This window comes from Lepidochelys kempii, chromosome 8 (assembly GCF_965140285.1).
Source record: "Lepidochelys kempii isolate rLepKem1 chromosome 8, rLepKem1.hap1, whole genome shotgun sequence".
Lineage (NCBI taxonomy): Eukaryota > Metazoa > Chordata > Testudines > Cheloniidae > Lepidochelys > Lepidochelys kempii.
The window spans coordinates 19,272,578-19,293,484 of record NC_136387.1 but is presented as its reverse complement, the minus strand read 5'-3'; the positions used below and the strand labels follow the sequence as shown (position 1 = coordinate 19,293,484).

At 39.1% G+C, this 20,907-nt stretch overlaps 1 protein-coding gene across 5 annotated transcripts in view; it reads left to right on the top strand.

The window, feature by feature from the left end:
* Positions 1 to 644: 644 nt before the first annotated feature.
* The window catches only part of SFXN1 (sideroflexin 1), a 42,970-nt gene continuing 22,707 nt past the window's right edge, over positions 645 to 20,907 (top strand). For 2 of the 5 annotated variants that reach the window (XM_073355766.2, XM_073355768.2), the window contains exons 1-3: positions 651 to 839; positions 18,468 to 18,642; positions 19,417 to 19,587. In XM_073355766.2, the coding sequence (XP_073211867.1) occupies positions 18,473 to 18,642; positions 19,417 to 19,587 (341 nt within the window). In that variant the 5' untranslated portion in view covers positions 651 to 839; positions 18,468 to 18,472. Of the gene's footprint in view, positions 840 to 18,467; positions 18,643 to 19,416; positions 19,588 to 20,907 lie in introns of all 5 variants that reach the window. The other 3 variants (XM_073355765.2, XM_073355769.2, XM_073355767.2) reach the window with 3 other exon arrangements.

The window sequence follows — 20,907 nt, the reverse complement described above, 5'->3', positions numbered from 1 at the left end:
AACGAAAATTAATGTTTTGTTTAGCACAGCTTCAAGTACCTGAAGACCTACAAATATAATTTTGAATTTACCTTGTTCATTTTAATTACAGATAATTGCATGTATTAAAAAAAATAATAACAACAAACCCTAGCGAGGTTTCTGGCTGTTCCAGGTCTCCCAGGCCAGCGTTGCTTTGGAGGCAAGTGTCAGATTTTGAAATGACACCTTCAAAATTGCAAAACTTTAATTGTGGAAAGATGATTGTAATGGGGCCCTTCTCGGACCCGGGCACCCTACAGGCCTCACGGGGATGGGCGGGCAGGGTAGGTGCTGGACCGAGGGATGCTGAGGGCGCCGCCGCACCCCCCGGCTTGACGTGTTTTACATCATCCACAGGGTTGACAGTTCGGGTCACTGGCTCCCAGCACCCCGGCTCTACCCATTGTTCCAGCCCCGCGGGCGGGGAGCGGAGCAGGGACTGTGCTTAGCCAACCTCTCACCGGGTTTGGGGCGGCGCAGGGAACGGGGGAAGGGCAGTGCCCTCTCCCCCCCCCCGGGGCTGCCGAGGGGCCTCATTACAGAACAGATATAACAAGCTACGGCTAATACCAATGATTTCCCCCACCCACCCGGCTGCCTGCCCCGCCCAGCTTTTCCCCGCCATCCGCTTCCCCCTCCCCCTTCCTGCCCCACTGCTCCGGCCTTGCTGCCCCCGTCTCCACCGGGGCCTGCCCCCTCCCCCGCTCGTCTCGTCTCGTCTCCTCCCCTCGCCGGGCCGGGCGCCCGCCTCCCGCTCCCGCCTGCCCGGCACTGGCTGACTCTCTTCCGGCGGCGGGCTGTGCGGAGCGGCGGGCGCGGTGAGTACGCGACAGCGGGAACCCCGCAAGGGTTAACGCCACCTGCCCTCCCCATCCCCGGGGCGCTGGGGCAGCCTCCCGGGGGCGGGCGGGTTAAGCTTCCTGCCGCAGCCCCCTCCACGCGCGGCGGACTGGGGGCTCCTCTGCCGGGCAGCCCCCACTGCAGCGAGCCCCTTCCCGGGCAATCGCATCCCCAAAAGACCGGTGACTGGGTGGCAGCTTCCTGGGGGAAGAGGGGGGGTAAATCCAAATGCAGAGTCCCTCCCCTCCAAGCAAGAGGGAGGCCTGGGGGTCACCCCTAATGCAGCAACCTCCCTCCAGATTGGAACCCCCCCTCCAATTAATAAATAGGCATGACATTGCAGAGTGAGCGGGGGGGGGGTCCGTGTTTGGCCCGTACCCTCCAGGGTTGGCTAGTAGCATGCCCAGGGGGACCGGTGGGTTCCTCTGTGCTGGATCTATTGCTCCTCGTGTACACCCCACCTATACGGACTCGACTAATGCACCCGGCTTGGGGAGGGATGTATAATCAAGATGAGGGCATTAAGGAGGCGGGGGGGTGGGGACACAGATTTATACCTAGGCACAATAAAGATCCTCAGTTTCAATCCTTTCCGGAAAAGATGCGTTATAATGGGGAAAAGTACCACGATGAGGGCCACCTGAGTGTCTAGATAAAGAGAAATAACCCCTGCTTCAGTTTCCTGTTGACATAGATAAGGGGAAGAAAACGCATTAACCCTCCGGAAGAGGCAATCATAGTTGCCTTTGGGGATGAAATGAAGAGTTTGAAATAACTGTTCCTTAACAAAGAAGCTCTTTGAAAAAACAGGGGAGAAATGTGTGGTGAATGCCCATGTGCGTGGTTCAGGGGCGGCAGGGATCAGAGGAGGGGTTGTAAATTGACAGCACGCTGCCGAGCTGGCTGCTGCTGCTGCTGCTGCAAACCTCTAACATCTGGAAGTGGCTTCAGTGCAGAATGATGAAATCTCCCTCCAAGTTACACACCAAAGATGGCTGCTGTATTGAGCCTTCTCAGCAGCAGGCCCTATCCATTTAACACAGACTACAGCTTTTGTTGCTAGGCTACAAACAGGACTGACTTTTTGCCTTATAAATCTATGTGGTAGTGGTGTTGTGATGGGAGGGGCTGGTGCTAGCATGTGATGTGTTTTTATTAATGCCCTTGGGAAAGTAGACATTTGCAATCAAAGCTTTCTGGTTTCTACGGATATTTACCAGCAAATGCTATTTTAGGGGAGAAAAAAATCTGGCTACTCATTTGTAATTTTCTTTCTCACTATCTTGCTCTGCTGCTGACTCCTAGTTATCATCTTTTTAAACTGGGGCTGCCAGCATAACGCAGAGAGGGAACAGCACTGCTAAATGACAGAGATAAATCTGAAATATGCTGAAAATTTGGCATCATGTAAAGACGCTCCTCTCCCCAAAATTATCCTCCCTTAAAACAATCTAGCACTAATGATACTTAAAATGAGAGGTGTTGGCCTGATGTCTCTGGAGCCTGAAGTCTTTTTATCATCAGAACAGTTACAGTAGGAGTAGTTGCAGTGTGTGCCGCCCCATCGTTGCCTTGTCAGACTGCCTCAGCCTTGAGGTAGAGGGGTCACCTTTTCCAGGTGGCAGGAAGTAGTTCGGTCCCCAGGGTCTTCAGGCTTGGCTACTCCACAGAAACTGTCAAAAGACACGTCATTGTGATGGGCATTTTCAGGTCTGGGGGAAGGATAATCCATATCCATTGGGGACAAGACTGAGACTACCCAAAAAGAGTACGTCTACTCAGTAGTTAAACACCTGTGGCTGGCCTGGGTCAGCTGACTCGGGGTCAGGCTGCAAGGATGTAAAATTGCTGTGTTGGGCTCTGGGATCCAATGAGGTAGGGACCAGGGGTCTCAGAGCCCAGACTCCAGCCCAAGCCCGGACATCTACACAGCGATCTTTAACTCTGCAGCCCAAGCCAGAGTCAGCTGACCTGGGCCAGCCATGGCCATGCCGCAGGTCTTTAATTCTAGTGTAGACATACGCAAAAAAGGTGACCAAGGTCGGATCACTTGATGATGACCTGTTCTATTCATTCCCTCTGGGGCACTTGGCATTGGCCACTGTCGGAAGACAGGATACTGGGCTAGATGGCCTTTGGTCTGACCCAGTAGGGCCGTTCTTATGTTCTTGAAAGGGCAGTGTGTTAATTTCAAAATTAAGGTACTGAGAATGGTTAGCAAATTTTTATAGCATTAGCATCCTTATAAATCATGCTGTGATGTTTGGCGCATCATAATAAATTATAAGGGTGTTGGCTCAAATTAATAGCTACTGCTATTAGCTTAAATGAGCTTTTGCATCACAGCAGTTTGTTTTCATGCCATCTCCCATTCTGATGGGCGAGGTTGCACAGGGCTTGAAAAATGTACCTAGCATCATAGGTGGCAGGTATAATAGGCCAGGGGAGGCTTTGCCTCCCGTAGCGCTGCCACTGGACACCGGTTGCAGGTTCAAGGGGGGAAATGTTTGCTTTTTATTATACTCCATGCGGGTTCCTTCCCTGTCTCATGCAGGTCAAATACATCCCTGCTAGTCTTTCTCTGGAAGCACTCTGCTTCTCCAGTTAAAGCTGGACCTCCCACACAACCTGCCTCCTCCCCATTCAATTTATGCTGGTCAGACACACAGTGTCCTCTGCTGGAGTGGCAGGAAGACCCTTGGCTTATTAACAAAGCCTGCTGCTATGGTGACAGGCATCTGGGGCCATTCTGTTGGATTTCATTCTGCTCAAAACCAGGGAGCATCAGGCTGAGGATCAGGGGGATGTTGGATAGAGTGAAGGAGAGAAACAGTGGGTCCCCTGTCTGCCAGCACAGCAGAGAATGCTTGAATAAGGAGGCCCTACAAAGCAGAAGGGTTGGGGGGGAGGAGGCTTTGCTGACACCAATTCAGCAGATCCCTCGTCTGGGATTATTGCCCCCCCACTAGTGCCTTTGCCTAAGGTTTTGGAGGTGGCAGTCCCCATTGTACATAAACGCTGCCTCCTCAATCATTAGCAGTGTTGGAACCGTCCCACCCACCCATCATAATAACATTAGATGTCCCCTTTTTACTCTGGAGCTAGAGATGTCCATCTGTAGAGTTAGGAAGGCATCACTGCATCAGTTTATACTTGGTTCACATTTAGAAGTTTATGTTCACAATTATACGGTCTGGAAACTTTATTTTATTTTTATTTTATTCAATGAACACTTGGATTCTGCAGAAACTGGTAACACTTGTACAGAGAAGATTTCTGCTCACCCAGGAGTTAATGAATTTGTCACTGTGATTTTAGTAACCAGTACAATTTAAAATGTTCTAAAATCTTAAATTCTGACTACAGCTAAATTCAGTGCTTTTCATTTGTATTTTAATGTGAGTAAAAAAGTTACCAAGTGTATCACCCTTCAAAACCTCATCTAATCTGTGACTAATTGAATCACATATAGTTGCTGCTTCGTTTGTGACTCTTGCTTCAGGTTACAAAGTAGCTATAGAACATTTTACATTTAATAAAGGAAAAAGTGAACTTTGAAACATTACAGTTGAGAGTTTAATTCCTGACGACTTCTGAACGTGCAGTTTTCAGACCCGTTGCAGCTACTGTTGTTATCCTTTAAACAAAGTTTAAAGTCTTCCCGCTGCTGCTGATCCCATGGTAAAACTAACAGTAGCCTTTGTACTAAAAACTGTTGTTTAGACTTTGCTCTGGTTTGTGATTTCATTTTCAGGGGAGGACGCTGTCACTTCTTACGATATTTTTAAAATTTATTCCCCATTAAGTTTGGTACAGGACACTTGAAAAAAAATTGCAGATGTTTCCATCTTATCAGAGAGTAAGTCAGAAGGGGCAAACTTGAGTGTGTTTGGTAGTATTGCTTTTAGATGCCCCTTCAAATTACCCTCCTAAATACCAGTAGGGGATCAGAAAAGATAAAAACTATTAAATGAAGTTTCTGTCAAAAACTGATTTTAAAAAATTAGCCAATTAAAAAATGAGTTGAGAGTGTCCCTTAAAGAGTTCTAATCTGTTATGCACAAACATCTTTTATAATGTCTTCTAAAGTGCCATGCACACCTAACTATATATGAAGATAAGGGCCCACATCTGAGAAGTCTAATCTGAGGCCATGATTCTGCTAAGAATTGCATATGGACTACTCACAGTGCATCAAGTTAAGCACAGGCATGGGTTGTTGTTGGGGTTTTGGTTTTTTTGTTTGTTTGTTTGTTTGTTTGTTTGTTTGTTTTTGCAGGACTATGGCATCCCTCGTCCCAACCAATGAAACTACTCACACACTTAAAATTATGTCTGTTTGTCATTGTTTGCAAGACCTGGGCCTAAATGGAACATAATGTAGACAAAGGAGGAGGAAGAGATGCAGGAGAGAAAGTTATACATAACTTTATGCATCTGACTTCTTTCTTAACAACATCTTTAAGATTGTATTAAAGTTAGACTAAACTGACATAGGAGAAGTTTTTTTACCCAACTAACTTAATCTGGAGGCAATGTGGTCCAGTGGATAGGACATTGGACCTGACCACTGGATGACACTGTTGTAGGAGACCTAGTTTATATTTCCAATTTTGTCATTGCCTTTCTCTCTGTCCTTTGACACGCTGTCAAGCCATATAACCTCTCTGTGACTCAATTTCGCCATCTGTAAATTCAAGATAATGATTCCTTCTTTCATGAAGCATTCTGAGATCTATAAGTGAAAAGTGCTTAATAAATATTGTTGTTTATGATATTTTTCCTCATAATCTTGAATTCTGGATTAGAACCATCTGGATCTATATGTCTGAGTTTTATTAAAAAGTAAATATACTTTGAATTCAAGTGGTGGATGTGTTGTGTTTCTGGAATCAGTGAAAAAATTTTATTGTCAAAAAGTAACAAATAAAAAAATACATGTTTATATATCCACAGCAGAAGCAACTGTTTAACTGTGTTATACAAAAATATCTTTGGGGTTTTTAATACTTTCCCATAGTGCATGTCCTTGCATTGTGACAATCACTTCAGCTTGACTGTTCAGTGTGAATTATGTAAATAGTTGACATGTCTGCATAATTAATTTTGTTTTTCAGCATCTCTGCTTATGAGCTATTTGAAAAGGAATGCTGACAATAACTGGAAGTTGAATACCTGATGAGATAATTGTGCTGCTTGTGTTTAATTTTCTCAGATTTTGAAGCCTCAGGGATGAAAATGTTGTGGCGCTATTGATTCAATACTCTTATTAAATAGATTATTCCACTTCTGATGGTGTTTATTAAATAATGTAATCTCTGGAGGTGATAAAATAAGATGCCAAAAAAAGAGCAGTAAATGATTTGATAGCTGTTGAGCTCTGGCTTCATCAGATGGCTGTAGCTGCTGAAATCTTTTTACAAGATTCGTTCATTTACTTCCCATGCATGCTCCCTTTAAAAACTTTTCATTGCATTTATCTGATTTCCTGAGTTATCTTAATTTTATGTAACCAAAATGTTCATTATTTTTCTTTTTTTGGACAATTTTATTAGTCGTAATATTCAGGTACAGATTTTGTATCACTAAAGACATAGTTCTGATCACAGTATAAATCAGGAGTAACTCCATTGGAGTGGAGTTAAACAAATGGAAAACTGGTGTAAGTGAAATCAGAATCAGGTCTTACATAATTTGTTATAAAATTTATTTGATCACTTCTGGTGTTGGATTTTTGTGCCTTCAGACTGGTTAAGTCTGGCATTCCTCTAGGGTAATTTAAAACTAGCTTCTGAAAATTAATGTATCTGACTAAGATAGAGCTGATTAAAATACTGTTACAAGACTGCATGAATACAAGGTATTGTACCAGTTCAAAGGATCTTTGGCTGCAGGCTCATTATTTCACCAGAAAAGAGAATTATGCCTTCCAGTTAAGTAGGGCATCTTCAGTACATTTAAAAATAGCCATGATAAAAATACCTTTGTGGACAGTTCCCATTTCTTGCTTCACAGTTGAAGTATTTTTTGTATATAGGAGTATCTTTAAGTATAGGGATAGTTTCCAAAGTATTTGTTAAAACACTTTGCTTGTATAGTTTAGTTTGTATGGGATTTTATGTACATCTTCACGATTTACTAACCGTGGATGATAAGTTATGCAGAACAGGAAAGAAATACATGAACTGTTTTTTCCATTCAGACTGTTGGCATCTACCTCTCTGTTGTTAACAGATGGTCTACCAACCAGCAAAACAAAACAAAAATTGGGATTTTACAATCCCAATAGCACCAAGGACAATACTACTATGTCAAAAATATTTCTGTGAAAAGTTTGTAAATTTGGCAAGACAAGGAAATATCCTTGCTCTTTGTTAGGTGTATACCATTTTAACAGTGCTTTCCACTGTGAAATCAGAAAGCTTAGCAGCCTCTTTTTCAACTCTTAGGTGACTGCAAAGTGTGGGCTACTTACACTATTGCTCTTTATGTGTTAAGAGGACTTAAGGTTTCATTACACTCAGATAAATTTATTGTCTGAAGTATATAGAATTATCTTGAATCAATGCATTTTCACTTGATACAAACTGTCTTCTTTGCTCCTTGGATTGTATCCATCACATTACTGGATGATACGATGTATTTTAGATTTTTCATACTTGCTTTTATTTTCTCAAGATTTGAGCATCTGCCAAATATACCATAAACAGAAAAAAATCCAGAGGGGGAAGAAAACTTTGTTTTCTTAGGCAGCTGCTAATTAAGTTCCCCATCTTTCACTGAACTCCATGTGGACTGACAGTTGTGCCCACACCGAGCTCCAAGCAGGATTGGGGCTAAAAATGGTGAACATAATTGTCATTGGTTTTCATTGTTCATGAATCATTTAACATTTTGAAATGTTTTACCTGTAGTAATGAAAAATATGGTGTTACAATAATTTTTAAAAGATAAGTAATGAACATTCTCTGCCATGAAATTTATCATTCTTTCCTTGGTGCATTAAGTTAATGTGACGGTGAATAAAAATCGATATTTTTTTGAAAAAATCACAAAGATCAGATTTTTTTATTAAATCAGATTATTTTAATTTGTTAAATTATTTTTTCTTTTTAAAAATACACCTCTTTAAAATATGCTAGGGCCTAATATTATTATTTCTTAAACATTTTAAATAAAAAATAAATATGCTGAATCCATGAGCATCTATCAAAACTTTGAGTTCAAGGCTTCTTTTCTATGTAAAGAAAGAATCGGGGGGAAAACATTTAACTTTTGAGGTCAAGCTTTGTGAATATGGCACAATAGACAGTAGAGTTTGATCTTGTGCTGGTGGGTACAAGACTCTGATGTCATCATAGGGGCCCAGCCTCTAATTCCAGGAAACACCACCAGGTATCTCGTTAGGATCATCCACTGAGCCAACCTGGGTGGTTTCATACTCCTGTTTTTTTGGCTTCGCCCTAATGGAGCTCTGATTTGACTCAGTTCTCAAATTATGAATATTTATAACCCCACCCAGCATGGAAACTTACTCTCCAGCACATGGAAAAAAAACTGATGTTTATGTATCCAAAATATTTAAGGTTAGTTTGTTTAATCAAAATAATCTTATACGCTGTTTTGTGTGTTTAATTAAATTCCAGTTACCATCCTAATGCAGCTTGATGCAAATCATGATCAAAATGTTAATTAACTAGTAAATAGGCAATATATCATTTGCCATTTTCTAACATACTAAAAATGTATGTATTAATAAGAATCTGAAAATATTAAACTATATAATTGCTTAAATAAATATATATAGTTATAGTGTACCCTCCTAGGTAGCAAAAAGATGGGCCAAATCTAGTGTAAAGGTTCTGTTTAGCTGTAAATCAATATGTTTTAATGGTCAGATCAACCAATGAGAGTGCGTCTTTCTTTAGAAAATAAGTTTAATCCACTTTTCCATTTCCAGTTGATGATTTATCGAGGCTTTCCACTTGGTGATTAAAATTGCAATTTCAATAGCCTTGATTTAAATCAGTCTATCAAATGAAACAATGTTGTTGGCCCTCTTCATCTTATTTAATTTGTAGTCATTTGAACATTCATCCTCAAGGAAAATGTAAACACTTGTTTTTGATAGAGGTGGCTCATTCCCATATGAAGGGTGTTTGTGGATGCAAAAGTGTCTGAGTGTAATTTACACAGAGAGGGTCCTACTTTAACAGACACATTATACCCCTTGTTAATTTCTTTTACAACTATAGATCTTAACCTCCTTGTGTAAATTACAGCAGTTCAGGCTTGCGTATTCTCACTTATAAGTCAGTAACTTACAGTTCACCTCTGAATTTGGCCTATTGAATTTGGCAGGATGGAAGCTGACTTAAAATTTTACATGCTCCACACCTCTCAAGGAAATTCTAGATATTTTCCCGTCACTTTAGTGCTGGTTGTATGATCAGAAGAAACACTAATATTTAAATGAATGCATAACTTTACAATGTTAGCATTACTTTGATGATTAAACCAACATTCATGCAGCAGAAGATTTTGTGTACAGTCCCTGGCACTGTGTGAACCTTATGTAAATGTCAGTACCTTTGTAAAACAAAATGACACTTTGAAATGAATACAGCTTCTCTTTGTAGACCTCTTTCTTAAATATGGGAAAGATTATATAGCACTGTGGAAGAATTCATCACATTAAGTGTTAGAGATTAAAAATGAGCTATTTGCAACAGTGAATCAAAGCAAAAGTTCATTACCTTAAATATATGAAACAGGTCAAATTGGCTTCTTTCAATTTACTGTACATTACAAGCTAACAAAATCTGAAAATTGTACTAAACTGTTAGTCAATGAACAGATAATTAATTGTGTTTCTTATTAATGTAGGTTTACATTTTTATTTATTATTTGAATGCTGGTAATATTGTTGATGCTATATAGAATTTAAAGGAAGGTACAGCACATGCCCCAGGAAGCTTGGAAAGAGTACAATTTAGATACACAACATGCTGGGTCTCAACATATGGAAGTAGCAGGATTTATTCTTTTCCCCCCTCTCTTTTTCTAAGCAGTATTTTATTCTTAGTAAAATGTATCTGCCCCTACTGTATAATGATTTGGCCAGACAAGTTTCTCACATATGATCAAACATTACCTACGTGGATCTGGTAGAATCACCTGCATCAGTATCAATAGTCTACCTATTAAAATTCCTAAAATAAAGTACCAGTTTATGCTTAATTGATACATCTCCCAGAGATCAAATTGATACCTAATGATATCAGTGGCACTGAGTCTTGCTTAATTACTTTTGGTCCTCTTGAAAATTGCTTGGAAGTTTCAGCTAACGCTTAATGTGTGCGCCCTTTTTGAGTAAGGCAGGACCAAGAGAGCATAAGATGCTTTTGATGCACTCTGTGGGCTGACTCAGTTTATTTCCACATGCTAATTAACAATCTGTAAAGCACATTAGATGACAAGTGGGAATTCTTTTTCTTCCTTCCCTCCCTCCCCCAACTGGATAATTTGTGAGAATTTATTTACTACACTATCATAGAGCAGTGGTTCCCAAATTTGTTCTGCCGCTTGTGCAGAGAAAGCCCCTGGCGGGCCGGACCGGTTTCTTTACCTGCCGCGTCCACAGGTTCAGCCGATCGCAGCTCCCAGCGGCCACGGTTCGCTGCTCCAGGCCAATGGGAGCTGCTGGAAGCGGCAGCCAGTACGTCCCTTGGCCCACGCCACTTCCAGAAGCTCCCATTGGCCTGGAGTAGCGAACCGCGGCCACTGGGAGCCGCGATCGGCCGAACCGGCGGACGTGGCAGGTAAAGAAACCGGCCCAGCCCGCCCGGGGCTTTCCCTGCACAAGCGGTGGAATAAGTTTGGGAACCACTGTCATAGAGTATGTAAGTAACTGCTGTAGCAGAGATGGTTAAAGATTAGTATTCAGACATTCTGGGTTCTGTTCTTGGCTCGGACTTGCCTTGTAGCCATGAGCAAGATATTACTGCTTTGCCTCAGTGTCCTTATCTTTAAAATGGGGGAAATGATACCTCACAGAGGTGTTGAGAAACCTGATAAGTGTTGTCAAAGGTCTTTTGAGAACCTTGTTGAAAGTCACTGTATAAAAGTAAAGTATTATTAGATTTTACTGGTCTATTAGCAGTTACTTAGTTATCATGAAGAGTACCTTCAGCATTTCAAAGTACCTTTGTAAAAAGCCTGTCATTGTGCCAACTTGTTTCTTTTGAAGTTCATGAATTAGAAAGGTGTTCCGCTTTTTGGTGAAGGAAGGTTGCCAACTCTCTCTAAAAAAAATGCAAAGAGACAGTGCTGTCTCCTAACTAAGATTCCCTTCCAATATAATAATAGAAGTAGAGTCCCCAACCTCCCACCCGCATATTGAATTGGTTTTATTATCCTTCTAGTATCCTGGGGGACTTTGAGCTTCTCTTGTGTAAACTGACTGTGGAACTTTGAAATATGAGAGATAATGTAAGTTATCTGTATATTTAACATGTACTGAAACTATATTTACAGTACGTTTGGCCAACAGTGTTAGTGCTCTTTGAGTCCCCTGGTTTATGGTTACTTATTTTAGTAAATATACAGTAGTTTTGAATATATTTACGGTACTTGGAAAAATCCCCACTTTCCTGGATCTCTCTCTGAAAAGGAAAAAGTGAAGTTCGTAATGGAACGAAGTTATGACAGAAAGGAAGAAAGAGGTAGTAAGTAGAGCTGGTACAATAATAAGTGACTATATTTTTAAAAGTTCACTGGTAATTATTGAATAATTCGGTTGACCTATACTCCTATGCAGTATTAGACTGACTCCTTAATTGGTCAAAGGATATTTAGTGAATATATCATTTGATGACTACTTGTGAAATTCATTGAATAATTATAAAAAGAAAAGGAGTACTTGTGGCACCTTAGAGACTAAAGGTGCCACGAGTCCTCCTTTTCTTTTTGCGAATACAGACTAACACGGCTGTTACTCTGAAACCTGCCATTGAATAATTACACACAACAAATTTTGTTTTCTGTTATTCAGCTAGGTAATAAAACTGTATTAAATAGAAAGTTGATTATTATGAGTACAATATAGAATTGCAACAACAATCAGCACATAAAGGTGCCATTTAAACTGCAAGGCTCTGGCCTGAAAAGGAGTGGTGGCACTAGTACTTTTAACCTTGGCAAGAAGATGTAGCTCTCGGGCTAATAGGTGTTGGGCATCAACTGCAGTAGATAAACCTTTTTTATCTGGGGACCAATAGTGAATTCTGCTGCAAGTGAGCAGTTTCCAGTTAGGTCAGTGGGAACTCTTCATGTGCCCTAATCATTACTGGAAACTGTGTGTCTTTATTTCATCTTTATGTTTTCGGGTTTCACAAGTTTGTGTTCTATTTCACATTTAGGTCATGTGATTTTTTTCAAGTCCCATCTGTTGGAAAGACCTTGGCACACTTTGCTTTGACAAAGCCAGCATTCAGAATAGCTCTTTTGCCTTTATTGCCAAATAATCCAACCTCTTAATCCAATGCAATTGTCTAAATAAAAGATGTGAGAACATGAACTGCTTTGCGAGTCTTTGAAATGACCTGTGACAGCAGAGGCTTCTGTTTATTGAGACAGTAACAACGTTCCTAAAACAGCATTGCACAAGCAGTGCATCACAGACCTCCTGTTGTAAAATAGCTAGGCTAATAACACTTGTCGAGAGAAACATTTAGATGCTTAAATGATCTTAACACATTAAGAGTATAAACCAGGAAAACAGGCTTAAAGCATCAGACAGTAGTGTTCACTGGCTACAATATGCACTCATGATTTGTGCTTTTTGTTTTTGTTTAGTCAGATGTTTGCAGCCTTTGAGTGAATACCTCTTTATACTGCTAACCTCTGCACTACCAGGACAAAAAAGTGTCTATTTATTTATACAATTTACAGTTTTTCTAGTGCCAGAATAAATTAGGGGACTAGAAACAAAAATACATGTGGTTCCTGACCAGGAGAAATATGTATGCATACTGTAAACTTTGTTTATGAATTTTTAGCAGGATAGCAATCAAGTATTGACTGATGTTTAAGTCAGTAATAAGATTTGTTGTCTAGCACAGTAGAATGTTTGTTAAAGGATAATCTTGGAACTGGCTGAAAACAGAAATCTTTTTAATGTAATGGCTTTGTTATTTCAATCTTCTGTGTTTGACAGTATAGACTAAATGTAAAAATATTATATCATGACAGGAGATGATTTGTTTTTATTTAGATTGAAAACACTATAAACTCAAACCTTTTTTTCTTCTAAAGAATGGTTGTTTAACTGAAAGAAATAGTGTATAATTATCAGGGACATGCATAAAGGAATAGTATTAAGGTAAGTGGGAACAAACTATGACTTCATCAAGGTCATTAACAAGTTTTATTTAACAGTGTTGGTCCTTGTATGGATCATTGGGTCATTCCACTGTTAACCATTTACTGTGCTGGAAGGTGACTCCTAATCTGTTACCTGTCTTTCAACCAGTTTCTTTCTAATCCATGACAGAACTTTGCTTCCGTTGACTACTTAGTTTCCTTCAAAACCTCTTCTGATGGACTTTGTCTATTCTGTTCTGGAAAGCCAAATGAATTGTATTTGCCAATTCTTCTTTTTCCACTATTAAATGTCATGTATAACACAGCTGCTCTGCATACTTGGTAAGATTAGTTGGAGCCAATTTTGCCTTCACGTGTGTGCCAACAGTCATTGATTTTGGTAGGAGATAAACGTGGGCAGAATCTCAGTGACAGGTCTTGTGGGGATTAAAGCTTAGAAAAGTATGGTGTCTTTCATAATATGTGAAATGTAGTAAGCTATGCATGGTGTGTGACCACTAGGCCTTCATTGTAATTTAAATAATAAATAATTATAAAAGCATTCTAAAGGTTCTAGATGCTGTGTAGACATAAAGGAAGACAAAGCCCTTTCCCTGAATATCTTATAGTTTAAAAAATCTTTTCGACATAAGTGCATGGAGAGGGAATATCTTTGTCACAGCCATCAGTTCTCAGTATTAACTTTGTTTACAAAATAAATTTGTAGTCCCCATGACATATTTACAAAAGGATTTAGGGGCCTACACCCCAGATTTAGGTATTACTGTGATGCACAAAACCCGCACTTGGCTGCTGCCTAACTCTTTGAGTGCCTAGGCTCAGTCGTTGCCTACATTTTCACTGTAAAAGTTACGTAGGCACCCAAGTTTCTGCCTCTGGGCATGCACCTAGCTGCCTTAGTGAGGCACCTGGAGGAGGGGTGAGAGACACCTTTTCAAATATCTTCTCAGGCAGAGGGGGGGAATTGAATCAGGGTGAGTACTCTGACCATTGGTCTAAAGATTATAAAGAAAGGTATCTCCCTTTGGCTAGCTTAGGTCACTTCTGACCTAGAGTGCTGGGGCTTTTGTGGATCCCACCTATGTTTCCTCATCTATTGTATAGGGAGTCTAGGGGCCTAACCCAGGGTTTGTAGATTCCAGTGATTTTCTAGGTACCTAAAAGTCCCTTTGTGGATCCGGGCCTGACTTTCGCAAGTGGTTAATTTCTTGATTCCAAGGACTCTGAGGTTTTTTAACCAATAGCATCAGTGGTCTAAATCAGCTTCCTAATCTCCAATATGAATATGGGTGGCATTTTATATCTCTCACAACCTTTTGCTGTTTTGGGCTCCTTAGGATAGGAAGAAGACCAAGAAATTTCTATCTGTAGATAACTTAATTGCTTTTCCAAAGGCTTCCAAAGTGCTCTTGAGGTGGAAAAAAGGACTTTGAGTAACCGTTCATGTCTGTGGGATGTGTTAACCTCTCCACCTTTCATGAATGGACTAGTTCTGTTTTGGTGTAAAATTCGTATGTTGAAGACGTTTTTACAAGTTGTGTAATAAAGTGCTTCTTTTTATACTTTTTTCTCTACACATCTAATTTTGATCAAATAGTCAAATGCAATTCAAACAGCTTTCATAATTTGTGCCTGATCTTTATCCATTAGCGAGCAAGCATCAACTAAGTAAAAAAAGAAGCTAAGTTAAAATGAAAATACTCATCAGAATTTGTTCTCACAGAACTATCCAGGTTCAGTAACACGACAACCCAAGTTTAATTGCTGAACTCCAGTGTATTCACTAATTTTCTCACAATCAGTATTTGACTTGTCTTTGATCAGAATATGAAAGAATGCCGTGTGGAATTTGTGACATACTCTACTACAGTGTAGACTAATGAGCAGCTGTGCCACCCTTGCTCTGCAATCTTGGGTGCTTTATGATGCCTTGCTGAAGCAGTTCCAATCTGTGCTACTCACAAATAGCCTTCCGGCATGCAAGTCACTTCCTGAGTGTCTGTGTGTAACTGCAGCATGCCAGCCACACTTGAATTACACTCTGGCTCTCACTAGCCTTTGTTGTAATGCAGGGTGACCCCAACACACTCCCGGTCTTAAATTTCCCCCCAGAAATGTATGTCTTGTACTGCCCAGCTCTCTCCTGGATAATACAAGTTTAAATGAAATCCGTTATTTCTTTAATGGAAATAATATGCACGCAAGTCACCACCCCAAATGGAGTTTTCCAAACACTTCAGTTTAAACAGTCTGGATTAGATATAACAATTAAACCAGTTTATTAACTACAAAGAGAAGGATTTTAAGTAAGTACAAGTTATGAGACATAAAAGTCAGAAATGGTTACAAGAGAAATAAAAGTAAAACACAACTGATGCCTAACTTAACAAACTATGTTAAATTCAAAGCAAAATTTTCTCACCACATGCTTTCAGCAGTTTTACTGACCAGACTTCTTAGGTCAGGACCCCTTCTCCCAGAATACAACTTTTGCTTCCTTTGGTGCTTCAGGTGCTTTGAATGCAATGGACAGGGAGAGCGAGACGGGTGCCATGGAGTGTTTGTCCCTCCTTTTTATGATGCCAGTCCCCCACTTGAAAAAACATTTCCAGCTGGTACCTGGAGACAAAATGTCCAGGGGGAAGGATGTTCCCTGCTGCTTTTTTCTCACCTGTTTGAGCTTCCTTTGTTTCCCTTCCTGCTTGATGACTCTGTTTACTATATAAATGCAAATTAAGTATTTTTGAGACAGACCTATTTGTCAACCTCAGTTTGGAATACGTATTAATAACGCCATACAGTGGAATCTTATAACTTCACATACAATGTTGCCACACATATTTTATCAGGTCAGTATTCACCAGCAAATTATGAGTTTTCAAATGATACCTTACAAGACATGCCTTGTACAACAATTATTACAGTAGTGTGTAGGCATGTGAATATAGGGGTACATTCTGTCACAGGGGGATCACTTTTTTCCTATGCTTTATGTCTCATACAGTACAAAATATAAAACACACTAGGTTATTACTCTGCCAAGATCTGTATAGAAAAGGCTTGTCTTTTAAAATATATTTGGGCCAAGTTTCAGTGTTGCACCATATCAGGGATAATTTGAAGATCAGTGTTTAAAATATGCTATTTTAAAAGTTATTTTTATTGACCTATCTAGTTTATTTTAAATTCTGCTTTAACATTAGAATATTTCTAACTGACCTAGATCTGATATTTTTAAAGATTTTGTCCTAATACCAAACTTCTCCATTTCTCACGTTATGATGACAGAGGGGGAAGACTGATATAAATTACTGTACAGACAAAACTTTGGAAATTTCTTTTTATCAATTCTCTAGCTATATAAATCCTGTTAAAACTTATCCATATCTGGTTATGTTTATGGCTCTTGAGTGACCCTTAAAAAGGTGTTTGTAGATCAGGCTATGAAAATATTCATATAAATAACAAGGCCCTATCATGAACTTTAATGGTGTGTCTTCTCTTTAATGGGATTTTGCAATATAGATTTATATTTACTCTACCTGTACAAGTTAATTTTGAACAATTATTGAATCAAAATCACACTATATAGTTAATTTTCATCTGATAGAATCTTGAAGCTCCAGTTAGATAATAATGAACCCAACAGGGATGCAAATATCTTCAAGTTTGGCATTTTAACAATTAAAAGTCTTAACTTTTGGAACTTCACCTGAACTATTAACTAGATCTTACTGGTACACAGTGTATTGGTTTCTCCTGACAACAGTACAAATATCATTCTCACAAAACATTTTTCCTTTTCTTAAGTCTAATTAACTTTGGTGGTTTGTTTTGGGTTTTTTATTTGTTTCAGAACATTGAACAGATTGTAGAAATCCACTTTTAACAATGCTATAGTTGATACAGCCTGTATTATACTAGGAACTGCCTTCTTTCATCAGGATGCTAAAATTGTTTTACAGTCAGAAAACTTTTAATTTTCTGGGCCCTAGCCCCTATAGACACGGACATGCTCCATTCCCAGTGACATCAGTGGGAGCTGAGCATGTGCTCTTGCTGATATGATCTTTTGTCTGCTTTTGCCATAGTGTCTCTACAGTGAAACTGTCATTCTCTCAAGGTCTTGTGTTTGATCACATAGTGGATTGTATCTGTTTGCTTTTCTCTTCTTTTTCACTGAAGTCTGTAAGTCTGTGGTTGTTTTCAATACTAGACAGAATATCGTACAGTTTAAAAATTCATGTTTAGAAATGTATTGAAAAAACATTGTTTTTATGGTCCCATATAGGCCCTTAAGAAACACAGTGGTTTGTCTTTAACATCACTTCTCAGTTAGATGTATAAATTTGTTTATTAACCCCAACCAATCATTATTCATTAGCATTTTCCATATACTTATTTAGTGATTAGACAGAATGAATGGTTGAGCAGATGATATTTGGTCTTGGTGTGGAAGCAACTATTATTACTGCAAACTATGAATAAGTTACCCTGTTCTACTGAGGTGGCAGAACACTGCTAGGTCTGTGAGGTTAACTGGCAGAGGTGCTCTTCCCGGCCTTTATGCCTAGGAAAACTGGCACACCTTCTTCGTATTATGGATTGCTGGGTAACACTTTTTAAAATAAAGAATAATCTACAGTAAAAGATATTGTATTGTGTGTTTCTAACTTTAATTTTGTTTTGCTGTTCCAGAATTTTTTTACAGGCTTTCTCACAAAATACAGTGGTAGAAGAATAGTTCAACTCACTTAAAGCATGTCTTCTCAAAACATTTCATTTTTAATTCTCTTTAAGTCCCCTTATTCCAGTCTGGTGGAGTGTCGCGAGAATACATAATTAATTCAAGTAAAGCAAATACTGAACTAGTATTTTGCATTATCCATTATTTTGTGAGGCTATTATCAGTAAAATTCTGCTCTTCGGTTACTCATCTTCTGAGAACCATTCTTTTACTGTGCAGCTATTTAAGAGAAGGAATGTAGAAATATATATGTATGTTCAGATCAACTTGCACTTGTTCCTCGTGTGACTGACAGCTTTGTTGTTTGTGGAAAGCATATGGGATAAATGCATTGCATTCAAAGTATGTACTTGCTCATTTAGGATTTTTAATGGAATTTTAGAGTGTTTGGCACCTGGCAAGATTACACCCTTAGAGGTTCTCGGTACATTATTACAAGAATTATCAAACTGAAATCTTTTTTCTTTGCACATAGAGTTCATGAAAATGTCAGCAGATATACCATTAAACATTAATATCAAGGAACCCCGTTGGGATCAAAGCACTTTTGTTGGAAGAGCCAATCATTTCTTTACTGTAACAGATCCCAGGAATATTTTATTACCTAATGAACAACTAGAAAATGCAAGAAAAATCGTGCATGATTACAGGTATGATAGTTGGATATTTTTGGCCATCAGTAATAATGACAGTTTTTTTCTTGGACCTTAAGTGATTGTGGTTTGCTAAGTGTCACTCATATCAACAGGTGATTATATCCATCTAATGAAATATTTTAAACATTTTCAAAGCAATATCGCTTCCTTTAGGTATTCTATTGTATCTTCTTGTAATGCCAAGTATATGTGATATTTATGTTTCTGGAGTTATGAATTAGCATCTAGAGTTATGAATCAACAAACGACATGGTCTGAGAGCCCATGCTAAGAAAGCACTCTGGTCTATGGATGAGCTGTCTGATTCCAATAAATAGTTGGTATGGCAGCAATACTGAAAGCTAACTTTGACTACTTGTTCTATTATTTGAGATAAATAGCTTCTCAGATACCTGAAGGTAAATTTTCAGACTTGGGCATGGGTTTTTGTCTGTGTGATTATTAGTGACTTTAATGGAAGTTATATAGCTGAAATCTCTACACTGTTTTGAACAGGTAGAAGTTTGTTATGGACAGTATCAGGTACCTAAGGTACCTAACCATTGCAGGGAATTTTGATTCTTTCTTCAGCAAGCTATGTAAAGGCAAGTCTACCAAATGCACTTGTCAGTGGGATTCTTAACATGCAGTACAATAGAAGCTAAAGTACAATACTCACTTCTATCTTTTCAAATTTATTCTGTTGATCCAAAAGTCCTTTGGTACCATATTTGTTTGTTTTTACTAATTGCTATATTTTATAACCACATTTTTGTATTTGTTTCCAAGACAAGGCATTGTGGCTCCTGGGTTGACAGAAGATGAACTATGGAGAGCAAAATATGTGTATGATTCAGCTTTTCACCCGGACACTGGTGAAAAGATGGTTTTGATTGGCCGAATGTCAGCTCAGGTGCCAATGAACATGACTATCACAGGTTGTATGATGACCTTTTATAGGTAAGTGATGCCAATGTAACACAAACATTGTCAGTAAATTAAGTAGGTAATATTTAATGTGGTTAGCTCATCCGAATATTTTAAAAGATGTTTTATAAATACTTTTTTAATATAAAATTTTGCCTCCTTTTCTCTTCTGTCCTTGTATCCCTTTTACCTGCATTTATTGCTAGTTTCCTGTAGAAGTAGCTGTGAGGTGAGCCTTTTATCCCACTCTAATAATTCACCAAATATCCTGCTTTTCCTCATTTAACTGAGGAAGTTGAATGTTCCAAAATCCCATCCATATAGGAGATTTATCTGGAGAACTAAGAGGAGGAGATTGTCTGAGAATTCTCACTGTAGAGATCTGGCATGTAGGATGCGCTCTGCAAAGTAAGTGTTAGACTGAAGGATGTTTATCAGTCGTCCAGTCCCATGTCCCTTTTATTACCTCTCTTTTCCTCAAAAGCACCTGAATTATCCTTACCCCAAACCTTCACAAATTCAGTGGAGTCTACTTTCAAAGGCTAGTCTTAGTAACTTCTATGAGTAGTCTTTGCACTAGAATTTTATTTTAGTTTATTTATTTATTTCTGAAATAATATTATTTTTCTTAGAAGAACCAGTGGAGGAGTTAGAAGCAATAACATTATTGTATTTGATTCAGGGATTCCAAAATTATCCTCACTTTATCTTATGTCCTCAAGAAAAGGCAAGAGCCGTTTTGCAAGATATCCTAGTTCTGTGTAAAAGGATCTTAGCCACCAAGCCCCAGCTAGGAATGTCAGAGAAATCCATCAGTGCTGCTGTTGATCGCTGACACTTCTGTCTCTTGACAGGCTTATGTGTTGGTTCATTATATTAAAATTCAAAGCCGTGAACTTTGCGAAGAAGTCACTAACCATTAACATGCTCACAATATTAGCAGCCTGTTACAGCATATGAAGAAGCAGATGGCACAGAGTCTATAAATAGGGTAGTCCAGAAAGTGTCATACATCCCGCTTCCGCAAAGTAGTTGTCTAGAAAAAAATAAAGGTAACTTTCTTCATATGCAGGTTCCATTATATTCTTACCTACAGAACTAATAACCATGAACACTGTTTTATGCCTTTTCCTAATTCCCATCTTTCTTCATATCCTTACGAGACACCGTCCGATTCAAAACTAGGTTGTATCAATAGTTATTTACTAATCCAGAAGACACTGGTCTCATTTGGCCAGATCCTAGACAGTGCAAAGAGATCAGAAAGCTTTCTTAAACAATCAGCTGGAGAGTGTTCTTGCAGAAGGGAAATCCTTGGATGATGTAAAGCAGGTATAGCCATTTCTACGGCAC